Source organism: Lepidothrix coronata, unplaced genomic scaffold (genome assembly GCF_001604755.1).
Source record: "Lepidothrix coronata isolate B3197 unplaced genomic scaffold, Lepidothrix_coronata-1.0 Scaffold64, whole genome shotgun sequence".
In the NCBI taxonomy this organism is placed as follows: domain Eukaryota; kingdom Metazoa; phylum Chordata; class Aves; order Passeriformes; family Pipridae; genus Lepidothrix; species Lepidothrix coronata.
In genome coordinates, this window is record NW_016690244.1 from 2,217,767 (window position 1) to 2,239,208 (window position 21,442).

The 21,442-nt window shown below is 38.3% G+C and overlaps 1 protein-coding gene across 5 annotated transcripts in view; it reads left to right on the forward strand.

Annotated features, from left to right (window-relative positions):
- Window positions 1-21,442, forward strand: part of RBMS3 (RNA binding motif single stranded interacting protein 3) — a 711,089-nt gene that overhangs the window by 639,599 nt on the left and 50,048 nt on the right. For all 5 annotated transcript variants that reach the window (XM_017817961.1, XM_017817959.1, XM_017817960.1 and 2 more), the window contains one exon: window positions 1,584-1,634. In XM_017817961.1, coding sequence (XP_017673450.1) covers window positions 1,584-1,634 — 51 coding nt within the window. The remainder of the gene's footprint in view (window positions 1-1,583; window positions 1,635-21,442) is intronic.

Consider the following 21,442-nt stretch of genomic DNA (forward strand, 5'->3'; position numbering starts at 1 on the left):
CAGCAAATTTCAGTAAGTGGCAACACCAAAGAAGTGTCAGAGCCAGAGGCATACGAATGCACCTCACATGCAATTTTCTTGGTAGCGAGGCAAGCTTAGGAGTTATACTTCCTCCCTCTTATTCAGACAACTGAATTCAGGCCACCCAGCCACCCACCCACACATCACTGCTGCACAGTTCACATTTGCTCCCCTCTTTCATTCTGGTTTGAACCATTGCATCCATTTGTGGTTTGATGCATTTGCACCAAAACCATTCATTTTTATTTTTTTAACCCATATCATTCTCCTCAGAGAGGTTGCAATGTAAGCCCAAAGGCATTTGCCCTGGCACAGAGGAGAAACTGGAAGGGTGCAAGAGTGGGAGCAATGAGCAGCAAGCTGTGGCAGCTCTAGTGTATTTTAACTCATGGGGATTCAAAACATAGAATGTTGTAGTAAAGGTGTGTTTTCATGTGTGTGTGCTGTTTTTGAAGATGTTTTGAGGAACTTGCTTTTCAAGAAAAAATATACTTTGATAAATGTATACAAATGTTGAAGCACACAGTTATACAATTAATACTCACCACTTGCTTCATGAACAAAATCACAGGGCATCTGGAGAAGTGGGACTTTGTAGCTTTCTCCTTTTTATCCCTGATCATGTTCTGTCTGAGGTGTTACATACCCATCTCTGTGAGCTTGGGGCCAGCAAGCGGGGCGCCCACTGATGTCTGTAGCACAGCTACATTTTTTGTTTACTTGTTGTGTGTTGCGGTGCCCAGACTGATACAAAAAGAGACTAAGATACACAATTCTTGGGGCTGAGTCTGAGTTATTGATAACATGTGGGCCATTCACATGTAGCACAAAAGGGAGTTATGGCTCGAAGATGCCACCACAAATATGCAAACACTCTATATTGCGTGTAGTTGTTAGTAAAATCGTTCTATCCTTGGAATGTGTTACATGTCAGTCATAAGGCAGAACAACAAAGAAGGACTTCAGTGAGGCATATGGAGTTCTGGTGGGAATAGACCAACCCCAAGATGCCCAAGCTAAGAATGATCCTGGAGGGGAGAGACTTCTTAAGCTAGCTTTGCCATGAGAGCTTTCAATTAGAATAAGTTTCAAAAACTCTGAATTAGATCTGCAGCTCTTACAGAAAACAGAATAAATAATTCTGGGATCTCTGAAAATGTTATACCTCTAAAAGTTCATACAGATACTTTTGTAAATAAGCTTTGAACGTGTTATGTCTCCTGCACTCAGTTCATGATTATACTGATAGATGAAAGGAAACAATACAAATGAAAAAAATAGGACAATATAGAATGTTGAAGACTGCTTTATGAGATAAAATGATGTGGATCATAGAAGTGGTGCAAATCTCAGACTTTTGACTTTGGTAGAAAACATAATCAAATGAAATTCGAAAGCTTTATTGTCAATAACTTTATGAAGCATAAATTAATTTTGTGTTGAGTTGCACGACTTCAGTATTTTGTCAAAATTAGCACCATAGTTGTAATACAGAGAATATTTTCAAGCAAATCTTTAAGTTTTAAACTTTTCTGTGCTAATTATAAGTATTTAATATGCAGGTCCAGAGTACTTCATGGATGCCTCATCCGCCATATGTTATGCAACCAACAGTAAGTGGATACTTGGTTATATCCAGCTAAAAGTGCTTACATTGTAGCCTCTCTCTGCTTGTCCAGCCACATTAAATTCCTGGGTCATGGAAAAGCAGCCAGCTGCTACCTGTGACAAGAGCCCTCTGCTGTAAAGATTCTGTTCCTTTAAGGAGCACCATTTGATTTGGTGGAAACAAGAGGATGGGTGATATGTTATCTGATTGCATTGATTGTGAGAGACTAACCAGTTCTGAAGTGTTGCTTGTGAAGCTCTGCTTAGGGGACTACAAGCAAGATAACCGCATTCCTTCGTACTTTGAATTGCCAGGATCAACACTTTACCCTTCCCTTATATGCCTGTCCATCAAAAACTTCCTGTGTAGTTGTATATAAAGGATCCTCACTGCCTCACTAGTGCATTTCAACACAGTGGGAAAGGGTGAAGCACGACTCTCTGAGGCAGTCTCTACCAAATCTGAATCTGCATTATGATTTGATCAGTCAACTTTTTTTTTTTTCCCCTGAGTAAATTGCCATCTCTGTCAATTTGTAACTACTGCTTAAAGCTGCATTACACTTCTAACCAACATTCATTAGAAGTAGTGCAGCTGATTTTTTGTTTGCCTCACCAAAGAGTTTTGGTCACTTTGTCTAAACATTAGCAATCTACCAGAAGCAGTCACCATACTGAATTCCACTATATACAGATTGCTTTAGTTCCATTTCCTACCTTTGATCAGTTTTTCAGGTATGGATCCACTTAAGAGTGTCGTTAATCAAAATTTAAATGTGTGCTTCACATATGCATCAACATTGATTTATACAAGGAGAGTAAAATTAAAATGAAAGTCTATTCTTAAGGATTATTTGTTATTCACATTTGGGTTCAAATATTATGACTTCACAATAGAGTAACTTCTGGTGAGAGTTTGCTGTACAAGAACATGAATATAATTGCACTACATATCAGTTTAGTAGTACAGGACTCTCATCGCAATTTGAAGCCCCCTTTCACTTCCCTTAACTGTTTGGAGACAAGTTCTTTAGTTTTCTCTCACCAGGCAATGACCATAGCGTGGGACTGACTCTCTCCAGGATGCCCAGTTCCTACCTCTGCAATACTGCACCTCTCTGCATCCCTTGGGGGAAATTTCCATCTCAATGAAGTAAAGCTGCTGCTGTGTTCCTTGTAGGGAGACAAATTGTATTGAACAAATTCACAGTTCCAAATCAGTCCTGTATTCTAACATTTGGATTTAATTGCAGGCCACAAGATATCTTAGATATGTAGATATGATGAGTTATGAGATTTGTGGAAGTCTCTGATCCTTGCAGAAAGACTCACTTTCTAAGAGAAAAACCTAAGCACTTTACCAATCACGGTTTTTATTTGACAGTATTCAGCAAAGCATTTTTCTGCAGTACTAGAAGAGACTTTCTGGTGTGGTTATCAAATGTATTTACTCCTTGCTAAGGACATGAAAAGAAAACTATCTTTTATAGTGAGTGGCATCCTCAATATGCCAAGTTAAATTCATGTTCATTGTCAGCAAGAGAGTCAGGTCAAAAAAAGGATGTGTGCTTCTAGGTGGAAAAGCAGAGGGGCAGTGGATAAATGGTGTAACATTTCAGTTCCAGTGACATTGACATTGTGGAAACACTTGCATGGTTTTCTGTACCAACCCTGGTCTCTTCACCAAAAGATTTTTCCCTTGTGTTTCCCAAGACTATGTTCTTAAGTAAGTGGACATGAGGCGTTTAGTACTGAAGAAGTATAAAAGCAAAAAGGCAGAACTACCATTCCCCAGGTTTCATTCAGAGATGAATTCTTTATTAGAAATACCTGAAAAATTGTCAGAGTATTACCACACAGAGGACTCATGAGGCTTCAGAATTGATGGTCTGTTTTAAAAGAAAATAAAGAATGTGTGTCCATTTTAAGTTCACTGTAGTTTCATGCCTAACTATAGACTCTATTCTAGGCACCTCCATCACTCAAAAAATAAAATGAAGAAAAGATTACAATAAAGTTGGCAGAATTTAAGACATGAGTTTTGGTAACCCCATGAGCTGATGAAATTGGGAATTTTCTAATTTGGTTAGTTGTTTTTTCTTCTTGTAACTTAGTTTTCCATGTTATTATCTAAATTGCCACCACTTTACTTCATAATATTTTATAAGGTGATTGACTGTCGCACATGATGTCCCCCTGGAAACCACTGCAGATAAATATTACATTCCTCTTGCCCCAGGAAGGAGAACATTTTGTTAAGCCTCTGTTATTCTTTGTAAGTAGAGATGAACTCATATAGAAAGCACAGTTTGAATTGCTCAGACACTGGTGGTTAATTCTTTGTTTTGATTATAAGTATCCACTAAATCATGTTACTAGATGATTAGCTTTTCATTTCCAACAGAAAGTCCTACTTCATATTTATGTATAATTTAACATCACGTACTGTCCCTCATGGCAGAAAAACAGGCAGAACCATGCTGTAGAGTAGACAAAGGAGGGTTTTCATTCTGCATCCTGTGCACACACAGGGCAGTCTTATCCTAGACAGGCAAGCTTGCCCACAGAGAGAAGAGTTGTGCCGCACAGCGCTACCATCCTGTGTCTGCCTGCCTCTTCTCTGCCTGCCCACCTCATCTCCCTTTCCACCCACCTCCATTTGCAGTAGATACCAAGTCCTTTCTTCAGTGATATTCCTGTAATAGGATGGCCTGCCAGACACGTTGCTCCTTTATATATCAATTTCAGCTATGTTTTCCTGATGTGTGCATTCTGTATCCATTTACTTGGTGGATTAAAAACTTCACTATAGTAAAAGATTGTATCTCCAATTCTTTCTCTAGCTTTTTAACTACAACCACATAAGCCTCTGACCCTAACAAACAAAAATGACATATATATTAACTGGAAAATATTTGCATATATTGCTTTCCATTCCCCAGCCTTGTTTGTCTTCTTACTTTTGTGATCCCTTAAAAACAGATAACAACCAAAATTTCATTCTCTGAGAAAATAACAGTCAGAAAATTTTTGTCCTAATGGGAGAAAGTCAGACGGACAGCAAGGAGTCTGCAGGTATACAATTGATATTGTAGGTTGATGCCAATACAATTTAAAGGGGTTTTATTTTTTGTTATCAGTGATTTTTGCTGATCTTATGCTAAGAGCCATGGAAAAATAATATCAAATAGGTTGAGGTAGTATTGCTATTTCTGAATAAATAGTATTAAAAATATGCTGTCATAGTAGGGTCACACATGAAAACTTCTCACATCTTTGTGCTTGCACAACCTTCAGAGTTTTGGAAAACAGGATTCCTGAATCATGTGGACGTGATAAAAAATTTACCTTGAGGCTCATGTGTGACTCAGACACTTCTGAAAAATGTACCCTTTGTAAATTGAACCTTCACCACTTTTCCCCATATTGACTGCACTGTGTCCAAGTAAGAATGACTAAAATTTGCCAGTTTTGTTGCTTTGCTATGTGCCCTGGTCACTCTCCATAGCTGTAATGGAAGACAAGCTCCAAAAGAGCTATAGCAGTATGGGTGTGGATTAAAATTGGCATAATGTTTAATGCACTGATGGCAGTCTGGGCTCTGTTTAGTTAACTGTAGCTTTCAAAGTACAATGCTCACTCTTCCCTACTTGAAAAAAGTCTTGTATTTCATTACTGCCTCAGGATAAGGGTAGATGGATAGTGATGGCAGAATCAAAACATAAATAGGATAAGAGTTATTCTGGGGATTATAACATTTGCTGTATTATTGTGTTTTTCCTGTAGTCCCTGAAGGCTGTCTGACAGTTCAGGGTTTACTTTAAAAAAATGTGTTTATAGTAAATTCACATATAGACAATCTCATTTTTTTGATTCACATCATTTTTACAAAAAATGCATGTACTCTTTCTCTTTAAAGGCAGGTTTTTTTGATGAGCCAACAGAAATATCCTACCCTAATAGTCAACATACACATTGGTTTTACACTTATGCTCTTTTATTTGCAAGTAAGACTGTGTGACCATAAGTAATCACTGGGTATGCGCAGATATATGTTCTTGTCAGTCTGGAATAGTTTCTACGTAATAACCGGAGTACACCAGTGGAGCATAAAGGGTGCAAGCAGGGTAGCATTTGGTAGCATTGATAATGATAAAGGGTGTTGGGGAGCACTTCTCTTCTGCATGTTTCTCAAGCCCTTACAGCCCTTTTAGAAAGGTCAATGTCTTAAAAACACTTATTATTTTTTTCTGTCTTCCTTCCTCTGGCTCATGGCTGAATGAAATCTGTCTTTAAAAGCAACAATAAAAACGTTTCATAAGCAGTGTCAAACCCCTACTTTGGTGAGAAGTGAGGCTGAGTAAGGACTCCAAATTCTTGCCTTTTTATTGTTGCGCATGAATGTAGCATAAAAGGTACAAATTGTTCAACTGAAATGTATCAGTTTTCATTTTCTCACTAGTGACTTTGCTTTTTTGGATAATACCCAAAATACCACAGCAGTTTCAGTGTTTTGATTCCTACACTCTGGAACAAAGAAGTTCCTTGTGCTCCAATCCACATCCCTCTCCCAAGACAGCTTTCTCCACCTCACATTTATTCCCCTACCTCTTTAGTAAACAGAGCCAGGACTCAATCTTGAGTTTGCCTGTTTGAGTGTAAGGAAATAAAGGATGTCCTTTGCAGACAGTTGAGTCCTGCTTCCAAGATGAAATGTGAGAATTCGGCTGGCTGGTATAAAAAGTAAACAGGAAATAATCCTTAGAAATTGGAATCTCCAGCTAGTCTTTTAACTTTTAACTGTGTATTTTTAAGAGATCCTTTGAACGTGAACTTACTTGAACTTTTAAGGCTAAAGTGTTTAGAGGTTGAAATAACTAACCAAACACCAATGCCAAAGTTCTGCTGAACAATTTTAATTCCAGTGTTTCCCGAGACAGAAAATTGAAGACTGCTGATTCTATAACTGATAATCAAGACAGTAATTGTTAATGTTCGTTTGGGGTAGGCAGACTCACATGAGGTCATTTCTGCCTCCCTCTCACCCAGCACCCGCTCTAATATAGGTCTTGTCTCAGTGCTACTAAATGGGTAATTTCAGACTCAGCTGAGCACATGCTGACCTTCTTTAGTGCCAGGTGTTTTTGAGTTGAGGAGAGCACCCACGAAAGAAAAGCAGTGCCCAAGCTCAACCAACTCAGACCTTTAAAAATAGGTGTAAACAATTCGCCCGAGTTACATCTACTCAAATGTAGCAGTTTGTACGTTTGATTTTACAATGCTCCTGGAATCATATCAAAGTACTGCTGCAGTCATTCACTTTGCTGTTGTAAAAATTAATATGAATGCCAGGAAAAGATATATTTAAATTAGATTTCCAACCTTTCTTGACACTCTACTAGAGCTCCCTAATGAAAACGAGCATTTTTTGTGATGGCAGCAAGACACACCACATATGGATTCACTTAGAAAACATGGATGGGAGAACCGCAAATGTTTCCAGTAGACAAGCCTGTGCATTTGAGGAACTTGTGCTGTGCTGTTTTATCCGAAAAAACCTAAGAGCTCTAGTAAAATTATCTCTTCTTTCAAATATTCTGCAGATAGTGTGAATACTAAATGGATAAAACATCAGTCTAAGATTTTTATTTAAAGACATCTACATTAGTGGAAAAAACATATATCTATGATTTGTTAAAATCTATAAACATAAATGGAAAAGATATTTGGAAAAGAAGACATCTGACACTAAATTTGAAAGGTACCCAAGAGACTTTGAAGCCAGGAAATTCTAGTGGAGGATATAGAATATTGATTTCTTTTTAACAGGAAAGATGCAACCTTACCCCTCAACCTTCATTGTCAAGAAAAATCTTAACACAATAGCTGTTTAAAAGTGGTTTTATCAAAGGGGACTATTTTTTTTAAAGATAGTTATTAATCAATAGACAATAAAGTACCTTCTGTGGAAGAATGTAGTGCATTTTTAAAAAATCAATCTCTAATTTTTTACAAAGCATGCATTCTACTTTAACTTTTCCAACTCCATGTACATCACCTTAGAATATTACTAATCCTTTATTTTATATAATATATGTAATGTCTCTGGTTTCAAGTAGATCTGCATTTATGTCAAGTTTTAAATTTACACAAAGTCAAAACCTTAACACAAACTGTAGAATTCATGTTGTGTTTGCCATTTTGAGCAAAAATTCCTCATCTCTTGAGCACTGGTCAAGTTATGTATTGTCCTGGTGGTAGATTAATAAGTAGGCATAATGTGATAGGATCAGGAAAGAATGATGGACTGCGTAAGCACATGGTATTAATTATAAGCCAAGAGTTAGATTAATGAGTGTGCAGAAAGTAATGGGCTCAGCAGAGTGGTGAATTAGGTAAGCATGTGATTTCTCAGATGACTTCTCAGTTTAGCTCACCATCAAATATTTTGCCCATTGTGGTTATGCATGCATAGATGTGCTGTGAACATGCTGAGGCATGTAACAGGTGTATTATAGTCTCTCAAATCTACCCTCCATCATGGACTCTCTCTTATTGTGTGCCTAGTATTATCCATTGTCTTGCAGTTGATGCTAATGTTATCCATCTCCTGCAAGGACCACTCTGCTATGCCGGCTGAAGCAAATTAGATGATATGCATGTAGTAAGCAGGACACAAGCCTGCTTGTGACAAATTTCCAAGCATGTAAGTTCTGTGATGGTGGAGGGAAAGGCAAAAATTTTCATCTGCCACAAGCAGTAAAAAGCTTTGAATACGCTCTGTGGTCTAGGAGCACAGAGGTTTCACACTGGCTGGTGAAAAGGCTGGGAATGATCTGTGGGTGCCTTTCCCATGATGGAGATGTGGTTCTTTTCCATAGTGCAGTTAAGAATACAAGATGTTACTGCAGAACAGTTCTCCAGTAGAAAGGGACCTGTATCTCCTTTCTGCTTCCCAAACCCCATCCCTACACTGCAGAAAATGAGCATTTCCATTGCTGATGAGACATTGGGTAGCTTTGGAGAAGGGAACAGCCCTGCGAACCCAGAAGGGCATTATCGAGGAAAGGCTGTATTTTACAGCAAGATGCCAAGGCAGCAGCACTGTAACAGTGATAACTCCAAAATAGGAGTTATAAAGACTGTCACAATGTGTCAAAGTTGTAAAGGTGAATTCCTGATAGTGAAGGATAAAGTCAAGTTTTAGACTATTGAGAAGATGTCCTTTTATATACAACTGAGTAGGAAGGGAGCTATGTAAGGATCAAGGTATAATCTTGCAAAGTTAATTATTGTATTATTATTTTTTAAAATATGGTATTGATATGGGGGTTTGTCTCAGAGACTTCAACTGAATTTTGGAAGAAAATCCCAAATGGAAATCATGCGTACTTGTTCAGCTGTAAATGTATTGTATAGTTTTATTTATTCTTACTGCAACTCCTTTTTGACTTGAGCCTGCCTTTCCTCACCCTGGTTTCAAAGAATAAACATAGGCTTATAGCACTTAGTGACAGGTACTTTTTCATCTGCCACTGATCAGTTTTTTGACCTTGGAGAAAACATCTTTCTCCTAGGCTCAGTTTCAGATTTGTCTTTTTTAATCCCAGTCTATTTAGTTTATTGAACTGTCATACCACTAAACAGTATCTAGTAGATGTTTGTTGAAAGTCTGGTGAAACAAGGGTCTGTCTTGACTGATGTCTCTAAACACATCCTCACTATGATACTGTTAAGGTTTGAGGTTTTCATGTTAGATTTGATTTTTACTGTTATAAATCAAGAATTAACTTGACTTAAGAAAATTGAATCACATAGGTGTGAAACAGTAAGAATTAGAAGAGAATCATGCCTGCAGCAATAAGTTGATGAAGGAGACTCAGGCACCTTCTTAATCCTCTAGAACAAAAGCACTTCCATAAATTACCATTATGTTATGCAAACCGTATTCAAGGACCAATTTACATAAGTAGGGGAAACTAGCTAATCTGTGTATTACTTATGATTGCATCATGATTTATTTAGTGCAGGAGTTGTGTAAAAAATTATAATTATGTACTCTAAGGACTTAGTGACCAGTTTATAAGACTCAAAATTCCTGTATCCAGGAACCATGCTATATAATCCTTGCAAAACCTGATTAAATAGTTTGATTTTATGCTGCTTGATAATCCTATCAGGACATTTATTTTCAAATACCTTTGCTCTGAGGCTTAGCACTGCATGTTTTAATTTCCAACCTATAGATGCTCCTATTCATTTTGTCTCCATCTGTTCTTGGTCAAACATTCTTCCCTACCTTCAGTAACTCTTGTCCCTTCTCCATGTTCACCATAATAATTTATAGACAAAAATTTTAGCTGCATTTTTATTTTCTAGGCTAACTATGTTAACATCACTGCATTTGTAGTAGTTTAGGGATTTTGTACCTCTCATTGCAACAATGACCCTTCTTTGGATCTATTCCACTTTGAATTCATATTTCTGGGACAGCCCGTGCTCACAGTTTTCCAACTTTTTTTGTGCAAATAGCATTAATAATTCCTTCTTTTCTATGGGACAACTTTGCTGCATTGTAAAATAATATCTTTTTTCCCTTTTGCTCATGACTGGTAGTGAAGTAATCCTGTAATTCACTGATATACCTAAGTTTTTTCCTTCTTTCAGTTTCCAGCAGATAGTCCTGCGTGAGGAAGGAAACCACATATTAGTGTAATTGTCTTCATGAATTTGCGCCTTGCTCTGTATGATCCAGTCCTTCCTGTATGGTAGTTCAATTTGCCACTTTATTAAATGTACCTTACAACTTCGCAATTTCCCCAAATCTTATTGTTTAAGGGCATTATTAAAAACATTGAATGAGAACAATCCTTATGGCAATTTTAGTGACCCTCCCACTGAACCAGTATAGCTTGTATTTTAGCACAACCTGTTATCATTTCCTCTTTAGTTATTCCTTTATCATCCCAAAAGTTTAGTAATTTCTGGTGTAGCACTGCTTGAAATACTTTTATTGACCTTCAGAGAGTTTAGATCTGCTGCATGTCCTTTATCTAGAAAATAGGTCATTTTATTTTAAAAAATGAGGTTAGCTAACTCTATCTTTGATTTATCTATGTTCTATCTTCATTAATATCCTTTAGTCTTGTCCACTGGACCTGCGCTTATGTGGACCAGCTCTGCAGTAGAGATGATCCAGTCCAGGTTCCTCGTTTCACCTTGAGCTCAGTGATTTCTGTGGGTTTTTCATCTCCTTTGACTGTATTCATTTTTCTGCCCAAATGCTCATTCTCAGAAAGCTGCTTCTGCTGTCTGATGTCTGTGTGGGAAATTGAGAATGTCCTTGTCCTGCTGGGGCTACTTCTGAAGTACCTTCAATGTGACCCCCATCTTCACTGTATGGGGAGCTGAACTCTGGGTTGTCTCCTTGTTTTTCATTTATCTTTATGAGAAATCTTTTTTTAGGTCTTTGAATATCATTTGCGAAGTCTCAGATAGACTTTTTGCAAATCTTACTTCTGGCCTCCAGTTGTAGCTTTTTTTTTCTTTTTTTTTTCCCCTCCCTTCTGTGTTCCTTCCTGATATACTTATTGAGGTGTCTGAGTAAGTGCCTGACTAATTAACACCTCTTTGACTGTAACTTGAAGAATCTTAATAACATAATTATTTTTAAATTATTTTTGCAAAGACGGTGCTAACAATTTATTTTTTTTGTATCAATTTATAAATGTACACTGTGATTTGACATCCTGGAAGCTAGAAACATCCAAGATATCATAAGTAATAGGTTATTATTGAATAGTCAGGTCTAACAGTATTTGCTATTCATTTTTTTATTCTCATAAATAAAATGCTTTCTTTTCAGTTCAGATGCCTTTAGAAAGAATTGACCTAAGCTTTGCAGTACAGAGGCAAATCATGCGTATCTTTCCTAAACTGATTTCAGTCCCACTGAAGTGGAGTAATTGCTTAATTACAGTTTTTGAGTTGTAACCTTGTGTCCTTCTTTTACTTTCAAACTGGTGTAAATTAGGAGTAAACCCATTCTAAACCCATGCATTAAACAGTGTTTGCCATTAAGCGTCTTGTTGTGAATCAGTGGTATCTGAAACGCTGTTGAGAGCGTGGTTTCAACCTCTTTCTTACATGATTGCAAAAACAAATAGTGAAATGTAATAGCATAAACACTGAACATTCTTTGGCTGTTTCATAGTGGATTGATGAAGAATGAGTTGTGTAACACAGTGACAGATCAACAGAGTCTGAAGAATTTTGAAGGAGTGCCAAGTTGTTATTTAGTGAAACCACTACTTTTGGACTACCTGCCAAAGAGAGGCATTTCCAGTAGGGTAGGTTCTCTTATCAAATAGCCTATTGTTAAAAAGAATTTCACTTCTTCTTACCATGGTTTAAATGCAATTTGTTATTTCTTGTTACTGACTACAGCTTGTCGTTAAAGCATGTCTACTGAACAGCCTTTCCCATTCTGTGCCTTTTAAATAAGCTACCTAGGAGGTTTTGTAATGCCACTACAGGCCTTATTGCCCAGGAGAGCTCATCTCTAACATCCATCCCAAATCTCAGGTGTAGCCTTTCACCACTGTGCTTTTCTGAGTGAGCAGTCGAGTGGAAGTTATCTTTTCTCTATGCATCACAAACCACACACACACATCCCAAAGCAGGAAGACAACTGGGTTTCTCATTATCAGTTGTCTACTGCCTCCTAAAAAGCTCTAGATTCATGGAGAAAAAACATGTGCAATGTCCTCATCTGCGGCTCACTCCAGGATAACTTGGATGATTGCTTCAGCTTCAAGCTGAGGATCACTTCAAGCTGATCTCTGTGGTGGGACAAGAGGGCTGGACATGATTCACACAGCACACAGCCTGTTTTTAAATTGCCTTTGTACTTTTCCGGTATGGCAATCTGTAAATCATTATGCACCCCCTCTTTGCCCAATCCACACAGGATGTGAGTCTGTGTCAGCTCCCAGCTTGATAGCCTTCCTCTTTAGTGCTATCAATGAAAAACTCCTGCTTGCAGCTTTGGAAATTACTAGTCTACTGCCTGCCTCTAGCCAACAGGGTGGGTGTCACATTCACAGATGTCCCACATCTGACAGGGTTGAGGGTAGAGGCATATTTTCTGTGGGCAGGTAGGGGAAAGAACCTGCCATTGTAAAGCTGGTTCATCCGCATTGCCACAGCTGCTCCTGGCTAACCCAGAGTTGCAGTGGGCCAGGAAAAGCGTGGTTATATGCATTCCACCACAGACATTTCTTCCTGCTGGCAGACCATGTCATTTTTGTGGAAAGGAGAGGGTTGCTCTAGATGTACTTAATTTAAATGAGGATGAAGTGTTTGATGCAATGATCATTTCCTGGTGCTTGTCACAGGTCTTACTTCAGGGAGAGGAGGGGGTGGACATTTGTCAGGAGCATTTTGAGTGTTTCTGATAGACAGGCAGATGCAGCACCCCATCTCCCTGATTTGTGTCTGTGGAAGTAGCAAAGCTGTATTAGCTCCCTCGCTAACTCCTGCTCCAAGTTCAGCAAGCAAAGCTGCTCATCATGACAGCTAAAGCTGTGACAGGCCACATCTCCCCTCAGAAATAACACAGGAATAGGAAGAATTTGAAGGGAAAGACCTGTGCAATTCCCCTGGTTTAATGCTGCCTTCTACAGAGAGTAACATCCAGTTCACATCTTCAACCTCCACTTGATATCCAATTTGATAACATTTCAACCTAAATCTTCACAGCTGTTCAACACCTTGGGCACATCAGCTTTACCAGGAGATGACTAAAGAGCCAATTTTATGCAGTTGGTTAGAGCATGGCGATGGGGGGAAAATGGTTTTTGAAAGGTAGCTTTGGTACTGTTGCTGCTGCCGAGAGTCTTGGCTCAGTTCTCAAATTTGAACTCACACAGCAAACCTACCTTCATACCATGCCAGTGTTCATATTAAAGCCAGGTGAGACTTTCCTGGAGTAGGTCCCAGGACCTCCATACTAGTTTTGTCCTTTCCTTTGTTTTGCCTTCACTTTCCTGGGTGGCAAAGCAAGACTGTTTATCCTTGAGTGACAAAGTTCAGGTTTGGCTATAACCATGAGAAACATTTTGCTGGGCCTGCACAGGTGATGGTCTGTGCAGGTCTTTGAGGTTACATATTTTGTACTTCAGTGGATAGTAACCACAGATGTTTTCACAGGGATACTATAAATGGATCAATGTGTGTAACTGCCATCCATTCAGAAAAAAAGTAATAAAATTGGAGGTGTTTGTGCTGCAAGCCAGGTGAGATTATTACAAAGATTTTTTAATAGAATTTGAGGAGTTTTGAGTACCATAATCTAAGAGAACTTTTTCACAAGGGAACTCAGTGTTCAGTTGTGTAAATTTGTCATTCTTCCTAGAGTTCTACATGCCATTCAAGTCTGTCTTCCAGATAAAAATCAGTGATGCCGGTCATGGCTCAGAGTGTGGGCTTTGGTGATTAGCAATGATCTGTTGGTGGTGATGTTCACTTGCCTCCACAATATGAAATGTATTTGAATCCTGTCTGAGCTGCTTTTCATCATTTTGTTCGATAGACAAGTAGAGGAACAAGTAGAAGCATGCCATGAATGTTGTTGCGTCGAGTGAAGTAGGAGACTGTGTCTTGCTCTTTCCTTTCATCTTCTTGGCCAAGCTGGGACAATATGTAACGGGGTATTATGCAATATTTATTCTTCTTCTCACAGCATAAAAAGCTATATTAACTCTTTTCTGCCGGTAAAATTCTGGTAGATAAATACAAGGGATGGAACTCTTTGAAGTTAATAATTCCAATATCCAGTATAAGTCATAGGCACATCAGAGGCATTACTTTTGTATGTTATATGTGCTAAAGGACAATAGTTTTACTCAAATTTGGTGGTTTCCCTCTGAGAAGTATTTTCTCTATTTCAGAGAACACTATCTATCATTCTGACATGCTCCAAAGTGGAAGCCCAAGCCAAACAAGCCAAGCAACAGCCAAATCAGCAGAAGGCTAGAATGTGTAACAGACAAAGACTAAAAATCTCAGAAGAGTCTTCTGTCAGGCACTCATTTTTAACCTAGGTATCGCTGGTTAATGAGTTGCTGTGAAGTCAATGCACAGTAATGTGAAATTGTTTAACTTTGCTTTGACTGAGTCCACTTTGCTGACCTCTGAGTTAGGAACTACAGAAAATGTCATGAGCTGCAGCCAGCTCTTCAGACCTTCTGCAAGATTTACTCAGACCTTGAAGCAGCTGACCCATAGATATACCCAAATAGCAAGTGTATAGCAAATACACCTGATCAGAAGTGAAAAGATGAATCACCATCTCTAAAATATAGGACAGTTGCCAACAAGTTTTAGAATTTTCGCTGCAGAATTAAGGGACTTGGAATGCAACTTCCTAAAAGTGATGAATAAGTTCTGGTGATTGATATAAAGCTATAATTTTCCTGAAGGTTTTCAAAGGTTTCTGAAATGTTTCTGAAATATTCTAGTAATTGGTGTTGTAAAATATTAAAAATCCTGCCAGGCCGTCTAATTAAATACAGCCATAGTTGCTTCTCAAAACTGAAATTAACTACTCAGTTTGACATATTGTGAGCCTTCTTACACAGGTGGATAATTGTAGCTCCACAAGGAGTTTTGGTCACCCAGTTTCTCGGTTCAGTGGATCTGCAATTGAATCATTTCCTCTTAATGGGTGACTTGACTAAGTGGTTTGAAAGTAATTAACAAACACAGTGGACCTGATATTGAAGTGTATGATCAGCATCTTATCAGGAACTACTTATTTCCTGTGGGAAACTGCAGTCAACTTCTCAACAAATTCAGAAGGCAACTTGTTACCCCTTTTTCTAAAGAAGCTAATCAAGGAATGGTTGCACCATCCCAGGCATGTTTTGACTTGTGATGAAGTGATCCCAGCTGATTTTAAGGGCATTTTCAGAAAGTCTATTCTTTATTACTATTGGATGTTTTATTTGGTCACTTTTAAGAAAGCAGTAATTGTCTTCTTACAGATGCAGACTATTTTTTATCCACTAATACATTTTAATCTTGGTGCACAGCTGTTAATGGAATATGCTTCCACTCCAGAGCAATTCAGATTGATTTTGTTTCTACTTCAGAAATATATTACAGCAGAGCCACAGTATATAAAAGTGCTCAGTGTGTTGAGATGAACTAGCCTCACAGTATTTGCAGCTTCTAGTGGGAACTCAGTACATTTAGAGAAGAAGTGGTGATTGATTGCCTGGTGCCTGGCCTAATTGATATGGCACTGAGTTAGTCAGAAGCTCTCAGCCCCATCAAAATCACATATGACATTGCTCCTGTACCTCTTAATATTGACTGGGCAGTTCATATGATAAAACCAACATGTTTTGGAGGAGTCTTCCAGAGCTGAGTGAATCTTCCTTCACATCAGTTGCATTCTTTCCAGAAAGGCTTCTTGCCTGGAGTAGCATTACTCCTCCGCTGGAAATTTTTTAAAAGGATATTCTCAGGTCTGTTTATTTTTTATGGACTTGGATGCGGCTACTGAGATCCTGTGAGGTAAGAAGACTGGAATGAAAGTGGTCGCAGATGACACTTGAGCTATTTCCACAGCTGGATGCACACCAGCCAGAGTAGGCAGTCCTCTGCAGATGAATTAGTTCGTTGAAGTACATGATACAAAACATCTGTTACAATGAGAACAAACAAAAACAATGTGCCTTTGAAGACTCTGATTTGTTGGGAGCTGCTTGCAAGGGTGCTGAATGAGGCAGTTGTCAGAAACATATTTAGGCTTGCCCTTGTGTGAACTAAAGCAAAGCTACACAGTAAAAATACCTAAATTCAATTAAGCAAAAGAGCTGCTTTTCCCAAATTTTATTGTGCTGATTCCTCATACAGCAATAGGGAGGGAGAGAACCCTTCTATACCAAGCATTTTTTTATACCCTAAACCACTTTTAATACAATGGTATAACTCCAGCTGAGTGGCTGTAAAATCTTAGAAGCTACACTGGTATAGTAACTGTTATTCTGTCAGTCGTTCCCTGCACTGCTTTATTACCAGCTGTCTTGAAGTGCAATAGATGTTTTTCATTGTCACTGCCACCTGATGACAAATAAAACCTTCAAAATGTTTTTGCTTGAAGGAGTAGCTCACAGCTCCCAGCCAGAAGTAGACCTTCCCCATCACCCTAATGAGCTGAAGTGATCCAAACATTCCTACCTCATTTTACTCTTATGAGGCAGCTACTTTTGGCTGCCTTTGATTTTTTTCTCACAGTTGAGCTGATGAGGAAGTAGGAATACTGGATATTTATGGAGTAAACAAACATGCTGGGGTGTATAAAGACTGAAAACAAATCAATCAAAGCCAAGTGGTTTTCAGTTATTATAGGGCAGTATTGTTCTCATAGATAGTTTAAAGAAAATGGAATACTCCTAACACAGTATTTTAGCCATGGTAAGGATGATGCAGGTTAGATGCAGGTATACACCAAAGCACTGGGTCCCTTCTCTTTGTTTTTTTTTGTTTCTGAAGTGAGCCATACTGTCACAAAGATTTGATGGATGAGAATTGTATCCTGTATGCATAATAGGAAAAGGCTGCACTACCACAACGTGCTCCCAAAGAGGTTTGATGCCCTTTGATGCCCAGTCTGTGTGTGCACAACAGATAGACAATAGTCGTAAAAAAAGAGTAAATAGAAGTCAGTACTTTAGATGAAGCAAGTACTAGGGATATGTGAATTTGGACCTGGAGATCCTTTAGGTCTTCTGCTGATGGCCTGTTGTGTCTGCACAAGGCAGCTACATTTTTTTTAAAGGTTCAACAACTGAAACAGGAGCTCCTGTGGGTCTCATGGATGTCAGATGGGCCACTGGGAGAGGGCCTATTTCCTGGCTTTGCATCTGTGATCCAGTGGTGGGTGTCAGGAGAGGTGAGAAGCTGCAGAGGAAACAAAGTTAAATAAGATTCTTGTTTAGTTCAATTGATTCTAGTTTATACTTTCCTCATGAGCAGGGTGTCTGCTCGTATATGTAGTCATAATTTATTATAGCTGTACAAGACAATTATGTTAATCTTACTTTTATATCCTAATATTCTTTGATCTCATACACATCAAAGATGTAAAATTTTAGTCTTGTTGGTAATTAGCTAGAAAGCAAATATGTTGTCTGTCAGTACAGAGGATACAAAGCACAAGAAATTGTCCTGAGGGAGTCTAGATTCTAGACTAATTTTTTTTCTTCTCATCAGATTTTTATTTCCCTTTCATCAGTTCCCTCAGCCATTAAATAAATGTACTGGAAGTAAACTTTGCCATTGTGAAATTCATTTAGCTTATTAAACCACCTAGTCACTCAGTATGGATCCTCAATTGAGGAAAAGCTGTTTGATACATCAAACAAAAATGAATCAGTGTTTCTCAAACTTGCAACAACCCCTTGTGGTCTGTATTGACAAAAGTTTTATGCTTGCTTGCTGTTAGTTTTAAGCAGGCCCAGGCTAATGCTGTGCACAGTTCTGATTTGATTCACCCATTACAGTCCAAAGACTTTGATTCCTAACTTGTGATTAGGTCACAAGTCAAGAAGTCACAAGTCTCTGGTCAAGAACAGCAAATGAGGATATGCTAAATTATCTGGCTCTGCATTTACTCTTCAAAGCTGTCATTCTGGTAAGCGACAATATACAGGGATTATTTTGCAATTTCTGCAGTGAATCTCTGCATCAGTACTTTATGCCTACAGCTGGTGGATTTATACATCGCAGTTTATTCTGGGGATTGACCCCTCCCTCCACTTTTGTTCTTGAATTGCAAAGAGATCATTATCTTCATAAATTTGTTTACAGTCCAGAGCTTCCATATGAATAATTTATGGCAACATTTCAGCCTAAGGATTCTTTTCAGTGTGCATAACAAGTATTTATTAGATGATTTCATGCTGGAAGTTGTTATTAGACTTGCTTCTTTCCTGTCCAGAGGTTGGTTCTCCTTATCTTTATTAATTACTTCAGCTTCTAGACAAGATGACTATCTTGCCATAAAATAAAATTTTGTTTCTTGATTAAACAAGTCTGCAGGCAGCGTAGGGCCACAAAATTTACAATTGTATTATTGAGGAAAAAAATCACTGAATTACAATCTGAATCGGAAAATAAAAGCAGAATCATCTCTGCTAGGGATAATTAGTTAATGAAAATCTGTCTGTGGTATAAAAATCTATGGGATACCTGCATAGCAATGTACAGTTGGGTGTACAGGATTAAAACAATGTGAAATACTGGTAGCATTCAAGTTCCTGACAAAATTCTAATTAATTTCAGTGGGGCCAGGATGTCAGGCCAGATTTTTCAAAGTCACTAAGATCTGTATGTTACTGTGATGGTTAGATTATGGAAGTTTGAGCCATTGAAATTGCCAACAGCTTTTGGTAAAAATTTGTCCTTATTTAGTTCCAATTCTATTCTTCAAGCTGTGCAATTCTGCATTATTTCCCTGCATTTATAATAATTTGCAGTGACACTGATCTAAAACACCACAAACAGGGTCCTTCATGATGCTGCAGTTCCTTGATAGTACGAAAAATACCACAAGAAATGCTACCAGAAAACCATTTTATGTTCTTTTCAGTCGCACAAATAGATTTTCTGTGTGCCTGAAAAAGTCACTGTAGAACAGAAATATGGCTGCCAAGAGGTTGGTCTCTACTGGAGTTTATCAGAACATCTGCTGTTAGTTATGATGCATCTTTTGATGTCAAAGACAAAACAAGAGTTTGTTTGTTTTTTGAAGGAAGGAGATTCACACAGAATGAAGATTCACAAGCATGCAGTGCCCAGAACCCAGCCCTCGAGTCCCCATCACTCTGGAATTAATTAGAGTGCTCTTTTTCTATCCACACAGCTCTCAACAGAAGATGGGAATATTAGCCATTTGCCTATCATCTCATTCCTATTTGTCTTCCTTTGGATGTTTCTTGTTTCCTTTTCCTCTGAGGCTACTCTTTGCCTCTGGCTAGGACTGACAAGACTATTACATATATAATACTCTGTGGATAATAAAATTTGGCTTTGTGGGCAGAATCAAATAATAACTCTAAAACTTGTCTTCAACTGAAAATGTGCAGAGGGAGAGGGTAGTGACATGGAAAAAGTTGGGAAAATATTGTCTTGACTCTGCTCCCAGAAAGAATTTAGGGAGTGGGGAGAGGGTGAGAAGAAGAACAAAGACAAAACATCTATAATCTTCCTGTTTTCATTTCTGGGTTATTGAACTAATTTTAAGCTTTTTTTTCCCTTCAAATTTAGATAAATTCTGAAATGACATGTCATTTTGAAATATAGTGGAAACATTGCTTTTTGACAGCTCCAATTTTTTCATTCTTTTGGTCACAATGATGTGCCAAGTGTGACCTGGATTCACAAGAAGTTTTATTCTCCCTCAAAGTGTTTTTTCCAAATAATTTACTGTTCATCTCAGCAATATGTGTATACCATCCAGCTGGCTTTTTTTTCTCTAGCTTGTACTATGATTTATTCCTCCAAAGCATAGAGATCTTCTTACCATCATGTAAAAGACGTCTTACTAAACTCATGGCAGACTCAGCTGCCTGATCAGTGCTTCACAGAAGGCTCATCATTCAGTTTAGGTCAAAGACTCACTCTGGTACATTTACCATAATAGTGACCCACCAGCTGTTTCTTCTCTGACTACAGAGCAAGGTGCTCTATGTTGTCTGAGACATTTTTCAGAGCAGTATTTGGTACTAGGCAGTTCCCATCAGCTGCCTTGTAGCCTGAAGAATTGACTTCAGGTAGGGTTTAGAAAAGGGCCATGAAAAACTTGAACTGCTCTTTCTTGGCTCATCCTAAGGACCTCTGAAATTAGTGCTGAATGGTAGTTTGACTTCTAGATGCCAGAGAAAATAAAACAAACGTAAACATTTTTTCCTTAGAAACTGAGCACCTCTACAATATTCAATATTCATCAGGAAAGCTGCCCAAAAAACCATCTTTGATTTCAACCTAAAATTCTGCAAATCAGATGATGTGTGGAAACCACACAGCCACAAAGAAGTAAAGAACCTCTTTGTCATATGTCAGGATCTCACTGCTTGCTGTGCATTCACGTGGGCTAGTACACAGTGACTGGTAGGAAATGGTGGTGTACAAAAACACTATAATAAACCAAGCTTTTTATAGAGATTACTGCAGCATGTATGGATAAGTGTAAACCAGAGAGATTTACCTGGTTTACTCCAATAAATTCATTTATAGAAAACTGAAGCAGCAAACTTGGACTTCATTTCCCCATGTTGCTCTGGCTACTTCGGTTTGTGACAGAAGACTGCACTTAATCAGGCAGCCTGATTCTGAGAAATACAGAACTCTCTGCATTCATCTCCTCATGCAAAAGTTGACAACTATTTTGGGGTTGAACTGGATTATAATTTGATGGAAATAGCAAGAGGTTCCTATCTATGAATGTAGAGAGAGGTAATAATAAAGTATTTGGTAATTCTAGGTGTTACTGAAAATGAGGAGCTGGGAAAGTATTTTATCATATGCTTTCTGCCTTCCTTTAACCAGTATTACCAGAATTCCTCTGAAACTGGTAGAGTCATAGAATGGCTGTGGTCCATTCGCTAATGTGGAAAAAGAGCTCTTTCAGGATCAATCTTTGGTGGTTAACATCTTTTTGAAAAAATTGAGTGTCCTGAAAAGACACAGTAGCCATAGGCTGGTGATGAACACCCTCTCTAGACTGGGCAGCGTGTGGGGCAGT